Genomic DNA, 17,021 nt, shown 5'->3' on the forward strand with positions numbered 1-17,021 from the left:
CAAAATTGTCACGTGACCTATTGTGAGATTGAGACAAACTTAGGCATTAGTGGGACAAGCATGCATTCCATGTTGCATGAACATTTGGGTCCCGCGCCACCCGCGATGGCAGAAAATGGGCAGTGGGCGATGGACTTTGGTCATCGTAGGGAATCAAAAAATCCACCCCTGTGCAAAGACCTTGGTAGGACAGATATTCTCTACGATGACTTTGCGAAAAAGGCATGATCTGATCCTATTGGTTACAGGTTGGCTCTGAGGCCGAATTTTTCATGGAGGTGTTTGCAAATATTAGGCTTTGAGACCATAGTTCGATTCCACATTTGTACTATTCCAGCGATAAACGAGTATATACATACATTGGGTTGCCCAAAAAGTGATTGCGGATTTGTTAAAAGAAAGTAAATGCATTTTTAATAAAACTTAGAATGAACTTTAATCAAATATACTTTTTTACACTTTTTTTCTAAAGCAAGTTAAATGTAACAGCTGATAACTGACAGAAGAAATAATGCCATTACAGAGTCACAAGTTGTGAAAAAATTTATCAACGCCAACTATATGAAAAATCCGCAATTACTGTTTGGGCAACCCAATATATCACTGCGGAACAAACAACATGGAAGTATCCATCACGTTGCCCACATTACGTTAGCGCACCAGAGAAACAATACGGTTGGATACCCAACATGGTCAATCAACACCATCGCTCATCTATGAACTCGGTCAAGCTGCTTCAAGTAGAACTTTTGGAACCACTGCCCTCATCCACAACATTTTTTGTTTTATTCAGCCAAACCAAATTCCAAAATCTACTCTGTTCACTGCACTGGTCACTGGTCAGCAACTCCCGTCAGAATACAATTTGCTAATTTGCGCATGAACATCTCATTTGGGAACAGTTTCAAACTTCTTACATATCAATGAGTTCTGCCTGACCCAAGTTAAAGCTCAATGATAAGAGAGCTCCTTTCTATAGCCGAGTCTTAACCGCCTGCCGCAGTGTGACACCTCTTTAGAGAGACGTTTTTACGTGACATAGTGCCTCACAAATGTCGACTGCATTAGAAGGGGAAACCACCGATGAAAATTTTTTCTTTTATTTTCTCGCCAAGAATCGAACCCAGGCGTTCAGCGTTATAGGAGGACATGGTAACCTCTGCGCTACATCAGTCATAATTCGCCTCATTTTCTCAATTTTTTGAAGACTCGGACTATAGTCGAAAGCAAATTAAAGACAGTGATTTCTGTCATCCGTCTTCATACCATCCAACTCCGACCACAAAGAATCATTAATCACACCGCAACTGTTGATCTAGCCTATTTTCGAAAAAGCAAATTTCAATGACCCCACATGACCACAAACCGCACCAAACAGTCACTCGTTGAGGATGGAGAGGCTTCTAAACAATAACTTTTGAGTTTTCGAGCCACAGATACGAAAATTTTGGCAACGCAAAATTCCTTTCGGGAGATCCAGACTGGGACCGGACAAGGCAGGTACTGAGGGAAGGTAGGTAGAAGATCACTACGGCCTTCGGCATCTATTCAAGCTTCCTCGGATTTAAAAAGTATCTAAAGAAACTCATCGAACGAAATTTGTGAGGAAAAACTCCTGGCGAACTCAGAAGACAAGGCTAACCCAACAGTGGTGGAAATTCAAATTCCTGACTATGGTCCGGTTGCTACAGATAAATCTCCACCATTGTAAGACCGCTCCGGCGGCACTAAAGGTCCTTCTGAAGGCAGAAGGATTTGAAGTGGTTCTTATCCAGGAACCATGGGTGTGCGGAGGAATGGTTCGTGGACTAAGAATTCCTGGTGCTCAACTTTTTTGAATAATAAATTAAGAATTGACCCTAACTCTAATTAACTCTTCCCATCTCTGTAAATTCTATATGGTAACATGGCATTACAATATAGGACTCGGCCTCTTTTTTCAACGACAGCCAAGCACACAACATCAAAGAAAGGTGACAATAAAATTACTCGTCTCAAAACATTTCTTGGTCTTTCTTTTATTTTTCTCTCCCCTTTCTAGGTCAAAGGCAATCATATCTTATATTGGTCGTTAGGATTTGTAGTAGATTTCGCTCCTTGAAATCTACGCGTCTTTGCACCACTTTTGGTAAATGAAAGTATACTGGCACTTTCTGTCAGGTAAGCTTTTATTTAAAAAGAAAGTTCACACTCAACTTTCTTCACCTGGATTTAAACTACTCAAGGGTTCGGGGAATGGGAGACACAGAGCCTGTATTCTTGCAAAGGGTATTTAGTCTAAATGTTTTTCCTCTTCCGTCGCTAAGCACTGAAGATTCGGCAGTAGCCAGCCTTGAAATTAATAAGTCTTATTACTGGCTGACTTCCCTATAAATGGCACAGGATTCAGACATGCCGCCTTCAAGCCTTAAGTTGCTGCTTGAAGCCGCTTCTGCACTGAAAAAAAGCCTCATTGTAGTGTTGGAGATATGGGGAAGTTCGGATATCAACGAAAGGAATGAGCTGCTTTTCGAATATAACATAAGTTGCAATCTGGCAATTTGTAATGTAGGATATAAAGCGACCTTTACTACCAGAAACAGGCAGGAGTAACTAGATGTATTGGAGGATATAAGCGGAAAGATATGCGACTGGGAAGTATTGGATGACCATAACTTCTCTGATCATCGTTATATTAGTTTCAACTTTGGGGAAAATACTGCAGAAATGGTACCTCGGTTACACATAAGAAAGGCTGATTGCGAAAGATTTCGGCACACATTCTGCACTACTATCCCTTCTAGACCAGAAAAGGAAGTGGAAACTGTGAAGAACAACAACATAATGGTCAAGCGGATCACGAAGGCCCTGAATGACTCAATTGTGTCAGCATGTCCTAGAGCCAAATCAATGGGCAAACAGGGACCACCACTTTGGACCCCAGAACTGGTTAGTCTAAGGAAGGGATGCAGAAACTCTTCAACAGGGAGAAAACCACAAGGGCACCACAAGGCTGAGCTAAGAAATTACAAAAGCGAGCTGAGATAGGCACAGAGCAAATCCTGGGTGGAATTCTGCATTCCAGTGGAGGATACATCTGAGGCCTCTAGGCTAAGAAAGATTTTATCCTCGAAGTCTATTACGATGAGATAAAATCAAAAGTCAGAGAATATATGGGGGTTGTGAACATTCCAAAAAACATGGGGTCTAATCTAGACTTGAAGAGGTCTACCGCTTTGCTGTGGCTAGAACAGACGTCTCATTCATTGTGTCCCTCATGTCACGGTCTGATCGGAAAACATCTTCAGCTATGAAGGTTGCAAGTAACAACTTTTGCAGAAGCTGTGAGGACTTCGACGAAGAAGAGACAATTGAACATCTGCTGTGTATGTGGCCCGCACTGGCAATCGGAGGAGTTCCACTTTAGGTTCTCATTTATTTGAGAACCTTTCCGATTTAGCGTATGTTAACATTCTCAAGTTGTTGGGAGTTTTAAAGCGATCTGGATGGTTCAACGGTAGTAAATAGGTGGCATCTTCCTTCTCCTGTTGGTATCACAATTGACGAAAAGTGAGTTTGATGGCAGACTGCCACTTACACCTTACCTAACCTAACCTTTATAAGTATCTACACAAAGTAGTTGCGGCAGATAAGGTTGTAGGGCATGTGGAATGGGCGACGTGACTTTATAGCTCTTCCTATGGATGTTATATCGAACATGAAGCAACTTAAATGCACAGATTTCTTGACAAGGGCTTTCTGAGGTTTCTTTTTAGAATTGTGAGAGTACACATAAAGCCGATTATTAGCTGTTGTCTTTATCCGCAAGGATATGAAATAAGTCTACCTTCTTCCACCTAACTTAACCTAGTGGAGCAAACTTTTATGAGTTTTTTGTGCGTGGAAATGTTTTTTGAAACCAAATATAACGGATGAAATTAGTTTACATCCTCAGCTATGAACATAACTATAATATCCTCGTACATACCTAAGGGGCCAATATCACTAATTTAAAAAACTAAAATTACAATTTAGACTTGACGATATTTGCTTAAAATAGACGCATTAGGATTGATCTATTGCAATCATAAAGAATTTGTCATACAACTAAGTCTCAAAAGGGTAAATTCAAAAATTTTAGAATAGTTTGAGATTTTATGTGTAAACATATTGTACTTATGTACAAAACTCTACTTTCGCAAAGAAAAAATATTTTAAAAATTTGTTAAATATATATTAAAAATGTTCGAATTACTAAAGTTTTGCGTTAGAGTTGTGATATATTTATTTATTTTGCTTGCAAATCAACTGTGCCAATGCTGTATACTTTTTTGAAAATATTAAAAAGAAAACTGAAGAGTGCTAGTTAAACATTAAAAAAAAAAACTACTAAACGTACAAGGCAAATGATATTTATAGCGGATCTATGTGTCGAGATGTGAGGTGTATTTAATACCTTTGAATTACTCAAAAGCACAAACAAAAAATCTTAAAATAACAATTAATGAATGATATGTTATACTTTTATAGATAGATATTTTTAAAAGGTGTTTTAGTGTTAAATTGTATAGTTTGTTGTTTTTGTTTTTTAATTACCGCAAATGCCTGACTTATGACAAAGCGCCAATTCAATGGTAAAACTATGTCAATGGTATCAATGTCTTTGGCGAAACGATTTACAATTCTACCCAATGGTGTGATGTCAAAGAGCTCCATAGGCCAACGCATGATACTGTTTAATAATTGTTCATGTAAAAATTTTGAACAGTAAATGCAACCAATGGCCAATGTTAACGAAAAGACAAAATGAACTATAACTATAAGGAAAGAAGAACAGAGAGGTAGATTTTTTATGTTGTTGTATTGTATTTTTTTTAGTTTCAATTATTGCAAAAAATACAGATGCGAAATAGTGTGTACCAAAGTTTAGTAAAACATAAAATATATCTTTAGCATTCATTTCTTTCTTACTATTGTTAAAAGCTATGACGAAACAATAATGCATTATTGAAAAATTTATATTATATATAAAATTTACACTTAATTAATAGGAAATTGAATTTTGTTTTCAAATTGTTGTGTGATATACATTATTAGTTCACCAAATGATAGCTTAAGATGAAGAAAAATTGCAATAATCATCCCAATTGTGGATCAAACACCTCTATTGTGGATCAAACATTCATTACAACTTCTATTTAACGCAGGAGCATCTATTTTTCTGTCGAACAAGATCAAACCTTTGGTTATTTGATTAGGTCAGGTTAAGGATGCGCAAGCAAGCATCACGCCGCTCCTGGCATTTAAGAGAATGTCTTCAGGCCTAGACAGAAACCTAGCGGTGTTTGTTAATTCACATGTATTTAGAGATCACAGATCTAGAATTAGAGATACCTCAGAAATCGGTGTCTTTTTCCGTATCCCCGGCGGGCATTGACACAGTACCAGTAATCTGATGTATGCCAACTGAATGTCTGTGATCTGAATACACAGTTATATCTGCTGACTATCAAGTCTTTCTATGTGAGTTCCGTTCTCATTATTGACATATTCACCCCAAGAGCCTAGCCGATGTATGCAATTCCCTGTATGTGATGATGTGTATTCCATTTATCACCCTATGCGAGTATTTTAGATGATGGATGATATACCTTTAAAAGTGCCCAAAAATGGTAATGATTGGGATCTTGTTGCATCCATCGCTGCTCTAATCTGTGTAATTTGTATAAATTCTATTGTCCATCGCATATATCAACCACAGTTTAATACTGCATTCTAAATCCCATATTTCTTTTCGAAAATCGCTCAATACTATAAATTTGTCGCGTTTGATCTCAGCATCTTGGAGCTACTTGACTATCTACATAGTAGATCGTTTTCTGGAAATTCTAAGCGATATTCCTGTGCTAAGATCCGTAGTGTCTCGAGTATGGCAAATATCTCTGCTTGAAAAACTGCGAGTGATTCTCAAAATATGCCTAGAGAATTTCGGGCAGGCTCAAGAACGAAGGATAGCAAAGAGGAGTTTTTGGGCGAGATTTTGTGGAGAATCGTGCCCTCCGATTCTTGCGAGCCATATAGATTGCTTTAAATGCTCTCTAAGGATCTAAGCACTCCAAGCCCTCTGAGTAGGGAAGAGGGAACTTACACCGAGAGCAACCAGGAGACGGTGGAACTAATAAGGGAGACGCACTTTCCAGGCAGCCAGGGGGAGGTCGATGATAATTATATTGTAATATTCAAATGAACTGAATCTACGGAATATCTTGTAGGAATACGGAGGATATAAGCTGAAAAGCGATGCCCCTTCTACTCCTGCAGGAGAATGTTCGATAGGAAATGGTGAGTTAGCCCGAAGATGAGTTGCTGGATGAACGCAGGTCTTATGGGGGGCTTGGCCTAGTCGTAAAGAAAGATCTCTTGAACTTATTTGGTGTAATGTCTTTTCTGTTGGTATGTGAAGATGTCTCTCTTAGCCTCCAGTTCTTCTTAAGCACTTCATAATGCAACAGTCCTTCTCACCTCCACTATATAATAGGCGTTATCTTCTCTGGGAGCAGAATTTGCTTAATCCTTGGTGACCACCCTCACATTTCTCTATTTATATACTGAAGGGACACCTTTTCTCGTCTCCGGTAATAATTCCAAAGTGCGGAGTTAGCCCAAAGATGAATTAATGGTTGAACACCGGTATTGTGGGATCAGTGATGAAAAATTGGGCATTGGAGTGGTGAAAGGAGCGGAAAAGGGAACTAGCACTAGTAAATTTTAAAAGGTGTAAAGAATGGCTTCGTCGGAATCGGAATCTGAGGGTACTTGGCATGCTGAAGGAGTACGGTTTAGGCCATGGTTCTATTTTGGTTACAATGGAATGGATGGACAGACTGAGGAGTGTCTCAGACTGCATGGCATCCGAACCCATACGAGATAGGATCTTCAGGATATGCTTACCCGAAAGAGAGGAGTGGGGACGGATGCTGTGGATGAGACCGATAGAAGAGAAAGATAGCTCCAAGATGGACTCAGAGACGGTATATCGGTGAGAATGCCGTATTAGTGTACGGTGTTTCAGGCTTAGGTCTGGGGCACTTTCAAAGCCGCAAATGAAAACTTGGGAATGGATTTACGGCATTAAAAATCCTGGATTTATGTGGATACTATAACGGCCCTTAGGTTATCGGATTCGAGGTCAGTAAGGTGGAATTGCATGGCGGATTGTTAAGAATCCCTGAATAAACTCCGGCTTATGACATAGAACTAAATTAGATTCCCAGACGCAATGGTGTTCCGCAAATGAGAAGACGGACGAATATGCCAGGAAGAGCTCCTCCACTACAAGCGAATCAGTAGAGAGAAGAGGTTGGAAACTGTACATGGATGCCGAACTGTCAAAACACTTTTGCTTGACGTGGACCGAAGTAGGACGAAGGAACTGCAGGCCTTTAAAAAGAGATCATGTTATGTTTTACAATTCAGACGGTGTTCCATAATGAAACCAAGATATTTCCCCTATGAGGATAATCTAAATTCCAAGATGCCCAACTCAATCAATTATGTATTTTACGAAGTTATTTTGCAAAGTTTCAGCCAAATCGGTTAAGAATTGCGCCCTATAGGGGCTTAAGAAGTTCAATCGGCAGATCGGTTTACATGGGAGCTTTATAAGGTTCTAGATCGAATCTGGCCATACTTGGGACGTATGTTAGAAGTTATAGAAGAAGTCATTGTGCTAAATTTCAGACAATTGGATAAGAATTGTATCCTCCAAAGGCTCAAAGTATTATCGGGAGATCGGTTTATATGGCAGCTGTGTCATTCGGACCATACTCGGCATATCTGTTTGATGTCATAGAGAACGTCGCAGTACAATATAGCCCTATAGAGGTTCAAGAAGTGAAATCTTGAGATCGCTTTACATTTTGGCACGTATGTTAAGAAGTTGTTGTGCAAAATTCGGTCTATGCTTTAACACACAGGTCCCCTATAATTGGGCTAAAGACTTCAATCGGATAGCACTCATTGAGATGACTATGAAGTCTTTCTGCTATTCCTTTTAAGGACATTCGCAGCCAAATTTGCATTCCACCTAGTTCCACGTAATTTCCTTTTTTTTTAGCTATCATTTAGTGAATAATAAAATAATTTTAGTAATTTTAAAGCAAAATGTGCAGAGCAACAGGACGAGGGTGAAGGTGAACTTTTGTTAATTTTTAATTAAATAAAGTGCATATTTACAATAACTTATAAAAATTGAAACAAAAAAATAAATGTTGAGGGATAAGGTATGTTGGGTACATATCCTAGCCTAAAATTGAATCAACCTGTTAAGAGTAAACTTGAAACTATCTGCCTTTATATATAAATTGATCTATATTTTTTGTTGCGCAATTAACCGATCTGGAGCTACAAATTAACACAATATGCAATACAAAATCTACATAGGACAACATCAATAACCTAAAAATATTGCTCTGGAGCAGATCCGAACCTTAATAGTATATAACAGAAAGCAAGTGCTGGTTAGCATGAATAGGCACATGCTGGTTGGGTATGACAAAACCAATTGTCTATACAATGAATGTAGAAATAATTACAATACTTTACCCAGTCTTTACAAAACTCACAACAGGTTTGGTTCGAGACAGGATACTTCCAATACCTCTGTCGCCCACACTAGAAACAAAAATGACTTTGCAAAATCATACATCAATGGCGCCATCATATACAAGCGTTGTTGAAAATATTGACAACGTACGTATTTCATATACTGACCGCTATGAACATCTTCCCTACAAAACCTTAAGATTAAATGACTTTTAAAACATATGAATGTGTGTTGTGAGGCGTTCCATTCATCCGTCATGGGATGGATGGAACACAGGATCGACTCTCAGAAGTACACAAAAACTTTGGTAATTTAAAAAAAATCTACACTAAACGTTATCACAATGTAGATGCCTGAAGACAATTTCGAACGTTTCGTTCACAAAAGAAACTTGTTCTTTCTTAAGCATTTACGCTTGATCTGATAACATCTGCGTCTTGATTCACCTTTATGAACCAATAGGGTCAATTTGACAACTATTTGATTAATGGGTTACAAATAGGTTTAAACTTTAAGATAAAATTTCCTAAGGTATTACGAAATAAAGATGTGAAGGAAATTCGAAAAAGGTGGTAAGAGAAAGAAAATTAGTGTAAAAAAATTTGGGGAGGAGAGGGACTATCCCCATATTAGGAAAATGCATTAGGAGCACTTTTTTCTTACAACGCCATTGCTATATATGCTTTTTTTCGAGCATACGTTTTTTAAATGAATTTCGATTAATTGCACACATAGTCAACAATATATGTTACAAAAGCACGCGATTGTATGAATCCAATGAATGAATGATACCAATTAAAAAAAAAATATATATATATGTATGAAAAACTAGAAGAATAATTTGAAAAAAATTTACCGCATATGCTTGCATCAGAACAACGCGTATGTTCAGTGGCAAAACATTATCAACCGTGTCCATATCTTTGGCGAAGCGATTTACAATTCTGCCCAATGGTGTTATATCAAATAATTCCATGGGCCAACGAAAAACATAATTTAACATAACCGCGTGCATTTCTCTAGAACAGTAGACGCAGCCCAAGCTAATGGCAAGTGTTGAAAAGAAACTGGTTGCAACTAATCAGAATCAGATGAAGGATATATAGTATTATAGGTTAAAAGGGATAGGAGAAAAGGTAAGTAACATAAGTAGTAGATATTTAGATTATATGGTAATGGTTTCAATTTGTGTGGTTGTTGTGAAGGTAGTATATTATCATTGCTGTGCTAAATATTTTTAGTCTCAAATTTGTACCAATTCAAAATACAAGCAGAATCTAGAAACATGCAAAACATGGACAACTTAAGCCGAAAAATTTCTCAAGTATGTAGCAGAAAACATGCAGAGAGAACAAAAAAAAAAGATAAAACATGCAAAATTTTGTTTACTCAAACGAGGGATAGACAACAAAAATACACAAGCATTGTAGATGCGATAAAAAATAATAATTGTAGTAAATCAAAACATGTAACTCAAAACCAAAAGCCAAACTCAAAAGCATTAACAAATAAAACCCTTAACCCAACATTTATGAGACGATTTTTAGGACAAAACATTAAATTAGAGGTCTATTGGAAAACCAGTATCACTTACCCTGTCCGAAACCAAAGGCACCATAAACGCCCAAATACATGTCACGCAAGCTAGTATCGTTGGCCACGTTTTTATCGTTGGACCACTTAGTCAACCAAATATTTGATCCAATTTGGAATGCTTGGAATACAAAATTTAAAATCAAGGTGGCCATAGATAGGAAAATGCCAACACTTTTAATGTAATGTTTATAAACGGCAAAGTCGACCTGAAAACGAAAACGACAATGTTTTTTTTATAGTTTTAAAAGTTTTTGAATATAAAACAAAAAAAAGAAAAAAAACGCATTTGGGCCTACAAGCCCTGGGTATCCATAATAATAGATTCTATGAAAAACGTTAATAGATTGGATTACGAATTCAGTCTATTTGTGGTTGGCTATTGTTCCTTGCTGTCACGAGAAGCTTAGCTGCAAGCTACCGAGCGTGTCCACAGGTTGCGGATAGTGGAATGCTCCATACGGAGTAACTGCAACGGCAGTCGCGGCCAATCAGCGGTACCGAGAGTGGGAAAACGTATATAGATTGGATTACCAATTCAATTTATATGTGATTGGCTATATCTATGTTCATTAAGGTCCGATCTGTGTGGTGATCAGTGCTGTCACGAGAAGCTTAGATGCGAGCTACCGGGCGAGACCACAGGTTGCGGATAGTGGAATGCTCCATACGGAGTAGCTGCAACAGAAGTCGCGGACAATCAGAGGTATCGAGCGGAAAGTTTCAGTTAAAGGACGGGCGGCACCGGCTCTTGCAAAAATCTGCTTGGTTCTGTTGAATATCCATATCAAGGATCTCGGCGAGTATGGTGGGCCGAGACCGGGCAGTTAAATAAGCGACATGTGTCATGTGGTCCCAGGTCACAATCGGGACACACAACCTGTACATAGGCATTAATCTTTGCTCTGTAGGAGTTGAGCTGCATCTGCCGGGTAGGATGGTTCTCTCTTGTAGCGCTGAACCACTCGCTCTAGATCATGTAGATCCACCTTAAGGCTTCCTATTATCCACAAGATGATGATTTGGATGGACCCTGCTTAGGTATGGATTAGACAGCATGTAGCTATGCCTTCCCACGGGTAGGGCCTCTTGTATCTTGATGGAGGTTGTGCGCGTGAAAAATGAAGAGACAGCCTATCACTGTTCGAAGAGCCCATTCTGACAGATCTGAATATTATTCCACTGCGTGTTACATAACTGACGAGACCGAATTAGCGCTGCATAACTTACCGTAGACCAGCCACTTGCTTTATACGTGGTCAACAAGGTTTCTTTGACAGCACCCCAAGTGCTGCCGGCACAGTTCCCCGGCTTGGAGAACTCCCTGTTTCACTCTACGCTACGCGATGTCCTCAAATTGTTTAGAATTGCTGACCTTGTCGAATACCTTCGATAAAATAAGGCCCGTCCCATCTCATGGCCTGGGCTGACTAAAGCCAAGGCAAATGTGTACGGTGATGTTATGCAAATCAGTTGTTGTGCTATGGAGTCTTCGAAATCCATGTTGATGCTCGTCAGATGGAAATTCTCCAACGAGGCTCGGAAGAAGTAGTCCCTCCAGCGTCTTGGCTACTGGTGAGAAAAGGGCGATTGGTCTGCACGGCTCCCCCTTACTCGAGCTCTTTCCAGGCTTCAGTAGAGGGATCACTTTGCCCATCTTTCGGAAATCGGGAACTATAAGAGTGTTCATAGACAGGTTGAGAACAGTCATAAGGTACTCGACTCCAGGTAGATCTAGATTCTTTAGCATCAGTGTAGAGATTCCATCAGGGCCCAACGTCTTGGATGATTTGGCGCCACGGACGACATACGTAACTTCGTCCATGGTATATTGTAAGGGAGGCCATGGATTCGCCGAGTGACTCCTCCTCTTAACCTTGTCCCTCACTGGATGCACAATAAATTGACGGTTGAACAACATGGCACATCTCTTCGGGTCAGTCACAGTTACATTGCCGAAAGAGAGAGTGGTTTAACAGTAGACCACAGCTTGCCTAAACTGGTACCTATGTTACATTGCTCTAAGTGTTTCAGCCACAAATGTTGCTTATGTTCGTTGACTACCCCTTTTATTTTCAAATTCAGCTCGCTGATTCTGGGGTTAATGGGGTCCGTGCAACGAACCCCAACAGGCTCGTCTCCGAGTACCACTGCTTGCGCCATGAAATTGGGCCGCACTTCACCAGTAAGAAGTATCTGCGTAAAGTTTAAAACCGATAGCTTTATTCATTCGAAAGCTATTCGGAAGAGACATACCGCCGCGGTCTTTTATATGTCAGGACAATTAGAAATAGAAACTTTTCAAAGAATCCCAAATCCAAATTTCGATATATGTATTAGAAATGTAACGACGAAATTAGCTACGGCCAGCGACCCCCTCTCCCCCCACCTTATATAAATAAGTATTAAAATAATAAAAGTCTACTTACCCCACCGGTTTGAGATTTTTCCGTTTCAATCAGTTTGCCTTGCTCCTCAAGTTGTAAATCCTTTTTAGATGCCACCGAAGTAACGGATGTCTGTGAATCCATTCTTCTGCGTCGTCTCAGACTGCTATTTCCACTTTCAAACGAACGCACCGAACTAAAAGAGTATATTAAGCTATCACAAACATTTCAATATTTTGTTTTCCATACTACTTACACAGAATCAGATAAACTTTCCTGTTTAGCCAAAGTAATTGCCTTGCGGAATTTGTTCTTCAATTCATCGGATTGTAAAGTACCCTCCAATTGTTGCTTAATGACATCCAACTCTTCCAATTCTTCGCTACCTTCTTGCAAATGTTGCAACAGAAAATCGGAGAAATCTCCTTTCTTATTCAGCAAATGCTGATAAGTACCGCTTTCACTAATTTCTCCCAATTTCATGACATAGATGTTATCAGTTTGTGGCAAGAACGTAATGCCATGAGTAACTAAAACTCTGGTCTTTTTGGCCAATAGCCCTTTGGGTCCAATAACTTCTTCGAACATGTGTTTACCCACATGTGCATCTACAGCACTCAAAGGATCATCCAAGAAATACAGGTCCGCATCACTGTATACGGCGCGAGCCATTGAAATACGCTGTTTCTGACCACCCGACAAATTAATACCCTTTTCACCAATTTCCGTTTGATCTCCAGCCGAAAGCATCTCAATGTCGGGACGTAAAGCACAAGCATCAATGACACGATTGTAACGTTTGCGATCATATGGTCGTCCAAACAAAATATTATCACGCAGTGTAGAATTTTGAATCCAAGCTTGTTGTGGCACATAGGCAATGGTGCCCACTGTATTGACACTGCCGGAAATTTTCTCCATTTCTCCAAGATAGGCTTGCACCACAGACGATTTGCCAGAACCCACTGTTCCGACAATAGCACAAAGGGTATTTTTCTTTACTTGCATATTGATATTCTTTAGAGTAATATCACCATCGCCCCATGAGAAGGAACCATTTTCAATGGACAGGGGATTAGCTGGAATACAAAAAAGGAGTATTAAAAATGTATTACTATACAATGATAAGCAGGTTATATATAGACATTTTTAAAATTAAGTAAGTAAAGGCGGTATCGATGAATGCTTTTGTTTTCGTTTTTGTCTATTTCATAGAAAGATAACTATGAGCATCACACACGCTGGAATTTTGAGCTCCAATCTGTGTGGAGTTCTTCGTTGTTGTTGTAGTCACATTTTCATGTAGAGGTGGCGTTCCTCGTCAAGCTGCTGTAGATAAGCAAGCTCGTTCCGGTCTATACGAAAATCGCCGCGGGAACATGGTGACCGCCATTGGATATTTAAAGTCACCAGAAACTAGCCTTGTGATATCGAGCATCATAGGCACTTAGTATTTGTGTAAGAGCCGGTGGTAAAAATTGGTAACACCGCTACCTTTGTTAATAGAATTAGAGAGGAGGTATTAGATGTGACGATATGTTCAGAAAATCTAATCGATGAGGTTAGTGATTGGAGGGTCTCCATGGAACACTCTTTCTCTGACCATCGCTGCATTAGGTTTAGAATAGCAAGGCCAGCGCCGAATGCGATAAGCTTCCAGAATAAGTTGAAAGTCAACTGGACAAAATTCGGACATGTTGAGGCTTTTGATGAAAACGCATTTTCCACAGGATACGAAGAAGCTCACGGAGACACCGGAATCTTGGAATAATGATGTTGTTCGAAGGTTTATAATTACGGAATTAATGATAAAGGAATCCTTGAGGAGCTTTAAACCATTTATGTCACCCCGACCTGATGGAATATTTCCGGCGTTACTACAGAAAGAGGCAGACTGTGTGGCGCCTCATCTGGCAACTATGTTCACAGCGTGCCTAGGACTTGCATGTACTCCGAAAGCCTGGCAGAAGGCAAGGGTGGTATTTATGTCCAAGCCCGGCAAGGCAAGTTATACAACACCAAAGGCCTATAAGCCTTACGTCCTTTCTACTCAAAGCCATGGAACGTATTGTGGACACCATAAAAAAGAGTAGAACATCCAGCGAAGTGCTCAAATACAAACAACATGCCTATGTCAAGGGAAGGTCGATGGAGACTGCTCTGCACGATGTTATGCATAAAATAGAAGAAACCTTCGATGCCAAAACGTACACCCTGGCGGTATGCATTGACATCGAAGGGGCTTTTAACAATGTGCGGACCGACACACTGATACAATTCTTAGACCAGTACCAGGTGGACCCGGTCCTTAAAGACTGGATAAACCATGTGCTAAGGAACGGGTGTATAAATTGTGTGTCCCATGGCATTAATATAAGGGCGAAAGTGGTACAAGGCACGCCACAGGGGGCCATTTTATCGCCACTCCAATGGGTGCCCACCATAAATGACCTATTGCGAATGCTGACTGAGGAGGGATTTGAACCCGTCTGCTGGGCAGACGATGTTATAATACTTCTTAGGGGTAAGGATCCGAACGAGCTATGCAGAAGGGCCAAAAGGGTCTTGCATATGGCATATGTCTGGGCTAGACCCAGAGGTCTCCATGTTAACCCAGAGAAGACTGAAATTTGCCTGTTCACGAGGAAGACAAAGGTGGGCCAATTTAACGCACCACGTTTCCTTAATAAGACGATTGTGTGATCTTGGACAGGAAACTGAATTGGAAGTGTCACATTCAGAAGCGTACTGAGATGTTGGGCTCTATGTAGACGAGCCGTATGCTTGGAATGGCGCCTGAATCCGAGGATAGTCCACTGGCTTTACAGGAGCGTGATAAGACCAATACTTCCTTAGGCCTCAGTAGTTTGGTGGATTGCTATGGGAAAAAAGTGTAACATAAGGATCATACAACAGGTTCAGAGAACATGTAGTCTTGGCATAGGCGAAGCGATGAGGATCACGCCCACTAGGGCACTGGAGACTTTTATAGTTATCCGACCTATTGACATACAGATTATGTATGAGGCAGCCACTGCGGCTATGAGACTTAAGGCGATGGGAGCAGCTCATACCATGGCGGTATAATCGAGGTGACGATAGGAAACCTGGAAGGAAGGGAAAAGGTTTCCGATCGGATGAGATGAACCTTGTCGAGTGCGAGGCACTGCTGCCAGCGGCACAACTTTGAATTGACGGAACCCTAGTATTGCCATCTGCAAGATCATGTTACACGAATGGATCAAAGCGAGAGTACAGAGTAATCCTGGGGGTCTACATTGAAGGACTGAGATCTGTTTTAACTGCCTGACCATAATACGGTCCTGCAGGCGGAGATGCTGGCGATGAGGGAATGCGTGAAGTGGTGTGGTGCTCACGCGAAGACGTCGAGGGTGAACATCTTTACGGACATTAATTTGCCATAAGGTCTTGCAGTGTAAGAAAGAGATTAACGCCTTCGCTGAGGATGGCAAAATCAGCATCGTTTGGGTGCCGGGCCATAACGGAGTAAAAGGGAATGAAAGGGCTGATGATTTGGCGGTGAAGGCAACGGGACTGCCGTCAATAAATTTGGTTAATGCGAAGCCTTTCGGGTTGAAGCAGTCCGAGTTAAGGGCGTGGGCGACGAATGCGAATGCAACACTGTGGAACAGCGAAACGGTCGGTAGGACGGTGAAAATCCTATTGGGGGATCTAGATCGTGAGAAGACGAGACTATTAGTGAAAGGAAGTAAAAAGGAGATCAGTACCATGACGGAACACATAGAACTACGAGCTCACTTATGTAAAACTCGGTGCGATCGGTGATAGCATGTATAGGGCATGCGGGGAAGACGATGAGACGTTGGAGCATTTCCTTTGTCATTACCCGGCTTTCGCGTCTAACAGATACCGGCACTTAGGTGGGGACACTATACCAGACATGAACCAAATTAGGGAAGTGGCATGGAAAACAATTAAGGATTTTGTAAGTAGCACGGAATTCCTAACTTAGATTTTCTTTTTCGAGGTTACTTTTTTTTGTATTTAGAGCGCACAACAAGCCGATTACTCGCTTAGGTGTATGTGCATAGTGGCATGGGGTGGATTAATATCTGCATCATCTTTTCAACCTAACCTAACATAAGATTTAACCCCATTAACCCCAAAAAAATATGTGCCGCAGCATACTGATAACAATTCAAAAGAATTTTTAATAGACAACGAGCCTCGTGAGCTTTTAGAATTCCGTTTTTGTATTATGCGATTAGAAGTCTTAATGCTGTGGTTTAATTTACAACATTAAAGAAAATGAAATGCGACTTTTTTTCTCACTAATTTTTCTAAGTAATTTCACTTACGTTTTTTGGGATCATGTTGTACATTATTGGGATCCAATTCCTCGCTGTTCATAAATTTGTTTATACGATTGACAGAGACTTGTGTCTAAGCAAAACACGATGAGAGAAAAAAAAGAA

At 40.3% G+C, this 17,021-nt stretch overlaps 1 protein-coding gene across 17 annotated transcripts in view; it reads right to left on the minus strand.

The window, feature by feature from the left end:
* The window catches only part of LOC106083694 (multidrug resistance-associated protein 1), a 105,306-nt gene that overhangs the window by 55,771 nt on the left and 32,514 nt on the right, over nucleotides 1-17,021 (minus strand). For 13 of the 17 annotated variants that reach the window (XM_013246866.2, XM_013246870.2, XM_059365796.1 and 10 more), the window contains exons 7-10: nucleotides 16,905-16,989; nucleotides 12,821-13,643; nucleotides 12,607-12,760; nucleotides 10,179-10,386 (exon numbers count right to left, since the gene is read on the minus strand). In XM_013246866.2, the coding sequence (XP_013102320.1) occupies nucleotides 10,179-10,386; nucleotides 12,607-12,760; nucleotides 12,821-13,643; nucleotides 16,905-16,989 (1,270 nt within the window). Of the gene's footprint in view, nucleotides 1-4,575; nucleotides 4,797-9,440; nucleotides 9,662-10,178; nucleotides 10,387-12,606; nucleotides 12,761-12,820; nucleotides 13,644-16,904; nucleotides 16,990-17,021 lie in introns of all 17 variants that reach the window. The other 4 variants (XM_013246877.2, XM_013246881.2, XM_013246871.2 and 1 more) reach the window with 2 other exon arrangements.

This window comes from Stomoxys calcitrans, chromosome 3, assembly GCF_963082655.1.
Source record: "Stomoxys calcitrans chromosome 3, idStoCalc2.1, whole genome shotgun sequence".
NCBI lineage: Eukaryota > Metazoa > Arthropoda > Insecta > Diptera > Muscidae > Stomoxys > Stomoxys calcitrans.